Source organism: Morone saxatilis, unplaced genomic scaffold (genome assembly GCF_004916995.1).
Source record: "Morone saxatilis isolate NCDOM2014 unplaced genomic scaffold, NCSU_SB_2.0 Contig20, whole genome shotgun sequence".
In the NCBI taxonomy this organism is placed as follows: domain Eukaryota; kingdom Metazoa; phylum Chordata; class Actinopteri; family Moronidae; genus Morone; species Morone saxatilis.
The window spans coordinates 11,784,863-11,789,909 of NW_023339763.1; the positions used below are offsets into that span (position 1 = coordinate 11,784,863).

Sequence of the window (5,047 nt, forward strand, 5' to 3'; positions counted from 1 at the left end):
CCACCGTCAAGCTACAGGCGTTTACACAATAAGACTTCCGGTCACCTTTGGACCTAAATAAATCCCATTTATGGAGCTTTTTTATTGGAGTGTTATTAAAGGGGGGGGGGGGGGGGGGGAGGGCATTAAACACCTTGCTGCTTCATGTTCACCATTATAATGTCATCGTACGATGTTAAATATTTAATAATATCCTCCGAATGCACATTAAGCAGTCAGATATGACATGAGTAAAGGTCAATTCATCTTTTTTAGAGGATGTCGGTTGACAAGACATGTTAATTAGCTATCGCATTTGAAAAGTATTATAATAATATATAATAATAATAATATTTATTATTATTATTATAATAATGAAAAACAATTAATAAAAAAAACTTTAATCAAGCAAATAACTTTAATCAAGCAAATAAACTTTATATAATTGCATTAAATAAAATATCTTTGCGGCTTTAGATATACAAAGCAAGTTATTTTGAAGGCTCTGGAAAATTGTAGTTGACATTTTTCACAGTTTTCTGACATTTAAAAGACCAAATACTTAAATCAATTAATTGGAGAAAATAACGCTATGTTAATAACGTTAACAAACTACAGAAGTAAAGATAAAGACCCAAGTCAAGGAAATGTTGCTCATTTCAAATAGAATTATGCTTTCATAATTCAGATAATCTACTTTGTTGATGTGGAGTCCAAACAATAATATACAATATATACAATATTTGTAATGTCTAAGATGTCTAATGTTTCCTATTAATTTTTTCCTCCCCCCCTTCATGATACAGACAGGCCCCTATGACATAGCTCTAGATACTTGATTATTAGCTGATCAAAGCTCCTTGATTGTTAATTGTTAATAAATGAGAAAGTCAAACAAACTGAAAAACTGTATTGTTCTATACATTAAGGTTAATGGCGCTGGAATGTCGACTTTATGGGACACCACTTGAAGGCAGCATTTGTCCTGATGTTTGGAAATAATAAGAGGTGGACTCGTGAACTCCAGCATCTGGAGCACTGAGTTCAAGATTTATGAGTCAGTGTGCTGCATGTGTGTCGTACTTGCTTAGAACTTGTTCTTCTGTTTTTTGGATGAAAACATGGATGTACTGTTGCCCAGTTGTGACTTATATCAGCATGTCCCTCTTCACATGCAGTATTTACACTTTCCTGCTTCCTCCAAGCTGCTATAGAGTAGGCTACAGCCTTTCTTATTTCTTTTGGTACAGCTCACTTTATCCCCACAAAAATGTGAACACTCACAACTGTGGTTTCACAGCAGAACCAGTCGGTTTAATTTTTTGTGGCCAAGAAGTCCATGTTTAGACCCTGTGGTCAGGAGACTGTTGACTCATTTGTTCTGGATGTCTCCTTCAGTCTGCGAGGCCTGCAACAGAAAACAAGTCTCCTCTGTGGATACCTTCTCATATAAGACTGTAAAAAATACATATTGGGAACAATAAATAATGATGGTTTGTATTGTGAATTGGACACAATAATCATGCAATACCATGTCATATTCACTGTGCAATCTATTGCCCATGTGCAACTTTCTTTTTGCTGCTACTATTTGTTTTATCGTCGTTTGCGATTCTCTTCTTTTTTTCTTGATTCTTACTGTTTTTTTCTTGTACATAGTGTTTATATTATATTATAGTATTTCCCTTACTCTTACTGTTTTTTATAGTTTTTTCTCTATCCACTTTGTTGCTGTAACGTTGGAATTTCCCCATTGTGGGACAAATAAAGGAATATCTTATCTTATAAACATGTGCACAACATAGAAACAATAAAATGTATTTCTCCAAACACAACATTTGTAAAGCTATTTGTTTGTTGTGTAGCTAACCTCTGACCTTGCTGTGGATGGTAGACCGCTGCTCTCAGATCAGTACAGCTATTAAAGTCAGTGCAGCTTTTGTTGGTCTGCAGGATTGCGGAGGTTTGTGGAAAAGTAAGGTTATGGCGTAACGCATTACCAAGTTCCGTGTTTAACAGCTGGCATCTATCAGCCGTGTGCAAACTAAGTTATGCAGCACACATGCTTGTTTGAAAAACTTGTTAATTTACAACTCCCATGCATTACTAAAAAAACTCACGACCTTTAAAACTTTTAATACGACAAAAATGTATTAAAATCATGAGCACAAATAGCACAAGAGTGTCAGAAAGCTTTGCACTGTGAAGATAAATGTCCTCAGCTCTGGAGGGATGGAAAAAGGCTGCATGTTCATATTTGTGATAGTGAAACTAGAGCTAATAGACAATAACCCTGTTTATGGACTGGAAAGGAATGCAGTGTGATCTTTATTATACAGTTTTTCATCAGTGGTGGAAGAAAAAGATCTTTACAGCGCTGTTAAAGTACTCATTACGCAGCAGAATGGCCTCTGTAGGTGTAATATTATCCTATAATACTGGATTATTAGAAACCAATACGTAAACAACATTTAATGTTGTGATCAAAGTGGAGCCACTTTAACTTCTGGGTTGGTTTAATATATATAAATCTCCTAATGGTAGTCACATATGGCAGAGCTGTCTGTACTTCCTGAGAAGGCTGGGGTCCTTCAACATCTGTAAAAAACAGATGTTTTACCAGTCTGTGGTGGCCAGCGTGCTCTTTTATGCTGTGGTTTGCGTGGGAGGGAAGCAGCCAAGAAGAGAGACAGCCCGGTCCAACCTGGGACCAGACTGGTGAGGCGCGCAATAGCCCAGTGGTGGGGGGCAGCAGAGCTGACTCTCCCTGTGACATTGGCACGCGGTAGTAGAAGGAGAGACCCTAGGAAAGAAATACTGCTGTCCATACAGGCAGCAACAAAACTCTTTGTCCCTGACGCATCCCCAGATTGCTTACCAAACAGCCTGCTTACTCCAAGGCGGACCCTATCAGTGGACATGATTGTCTACCTTCACCCCTTGGCACAGTTTTATTCAATGGGTCTAGCCTCCAGCTCGATTGCCGCTCGCTTATCGCGTATTTGCACTTGTTTACCTGATTGCTACTGTGTTTTTGAGTTAATTTATTTATATTATATGTATAGCTTGCATCGTAGTGTCTTGTATGGCTACCTGGATACTTGAATTTCCCTCGGGATAAATAAAGTATCTATTATCTACTCTATCTATATATCTATAATCTATCTATCTATCTTCTATCAATTAAACTTTAGTATCCACTAGAGGTCGCTGAAGCTCCGCACCATCACTCTCTACAGTCGTTCACAGACTTCTGCCTCTACAGGAATGTAAGCTAACCACTTTCTCCACTTCGCCATGAAAACACGGTGATTTCATACGAAAACCGGCAGCCACAGAAACCATGTCACGCCATAATGCGGTTAACGGATGCAAACTGGTCGCTGTGGTTCTTCTTTGGTTCGGTAAGTGGGGTCAATGCCCGACTGAGACAGCTACTGTTTTAGCTAAACCGCTAACACCAAGCACGGTACACAGCGTCAGGACGGTGGGACGATACCGGAAGTTGCTTCGATTTGGCCTTCAGTGTAAAGTTATCAATGTATAGTAACAATACATAGAGGACAGTACAGTTTGGGAAATTTATCAGTAGACTGTTTTTTATGAGAAACTATCCAACTGGGGTTTTTATCAGTGTTGCTGCGGTACTTGCGTTGGTACAAAAATCCCAGAATATTTTGTTTTGAAATTCAAGAAAGGAAGTGGTGATTTTGCTGTAGTAACTTGACGCACCTCAACTAAATGCAGGTGATCCCGTGTGGGTTGTAAAATAAGAGGCAGTCCAAGTTAATCAGATACGATGGCAGTAACAAAATTTGGGGGAAAAAAATTGAAAAAATTGTGCACAGTAAATGGAAAGAATGAAGATAACTGTGAATGAAGTTACAACCTATGCAGACCTAGTTTGTTCGTAAAATTGAACTTCACCTTTGTTTAAACCCTAGTTTTTCAAATGCAATGGCAACAAGATATTAGTGTGCCATTGCAAATAGTCAGCATTTGCTTTCAAAAAGATACAGGCCAAGTTTTTGCTGAAACTGAGTAATCACACATCTCACAAACAACATCTCTGCACACCTATTCTGATCAATTAGACCTCTGCCCAGGTTTAAGGTGGGCGGGTCTATTCTAATAAATACACGAGGTCACCAAACCTTATGTTCTGGTGAATGATTAAGGAGTAAGGGCAAAGAACACAGTAATACTGGTCCACACACTCCTGAAAAGAGGTCTGATCGGGCAAAATAAGTGAAAACACCTGTGGTGATATGACATGCGTCTTTATTTATAATGAGTGTTCTATTAAACAAATCATATAATCAGTTATCATAGTTACATTCATGTTGTAGTCCTGTTGTATATGCCAGAGCAGAACAGGTACAGGTGTAATTAATGACATTAACAATGGCTGCAATGCTTTCCATTCACTATCACTTACTGGGTCATGTAATCATTAATATTATTAATCACGCTGTGCCATAAAAAGTCAAAATGTATGCAGTGAAAGAGGCCTTTTGGCTGATATGGTATATATATATATATATAATATATAATATATATTAGCCAGTAAGATATGTACCACAGCAATTAGCCTTATCCATAACGGAAGTTACTTTCTCAATTAAGAAAATAGTTTTCTTCCTAGTATGGCGACTCTACCTATTCATCACAGGCACCTGTTGGTTTCTTTTGTCCCATAGTGGTGAAGCAGAGGGTATCATGTGAAAAAGTGATGTTCTGGCATACTATAATAATGTACTAAAATATTCACACACAGTATCTTCTATATGGATTCGGAATACATCAGATCAACCAGATGAAATGAAAACACATATGTGAGTCAACTGTGTGACTAGCAGGACCTTGATGAACTGAGGCCTTGTAGATAATCAAGGTCATTTAATTTATATAGCCCAATATCACCTTATCTCAAGGGAATTACAGGATATGACACCTTCTATCCTCAGACACCTGATTAAGATAGGGCAAAAATAGAACACCCTTAGGAAAAGCAACAGAGGAACGGTAGATGTAGAATAGATTAACAAAGTAGAATTACAATATGGAC

General features: G+C 37.8%; 1 protein-coding gene across 1 annotated transcript in view; it reads left to right on the plus strand.

The window, feature by feature from the left end:
- The first annotated feature begins 3,208 nt into the window (after window positions 1–3,208).
- b3glctb (beta 3-glucosyltransferase b) overlaps window positions 3,209–5,047 on the plus strand; it is a 25,409-nt gene continuing 23,570 nt past the window's right edge. Inside the window, exon 1 of the mRNA XM_035667178.1 lies at window positions 3,209–3,383. Within this exon, the coding sequence (XP_035523071.1) occupies window positions 3,323–3,383 (61 nt within the window). The 5' untranslated portion in view covers window positions 3,209–3,322. The remainder of the gene's footprint in view (window positions 3,384–5,047) is intronic.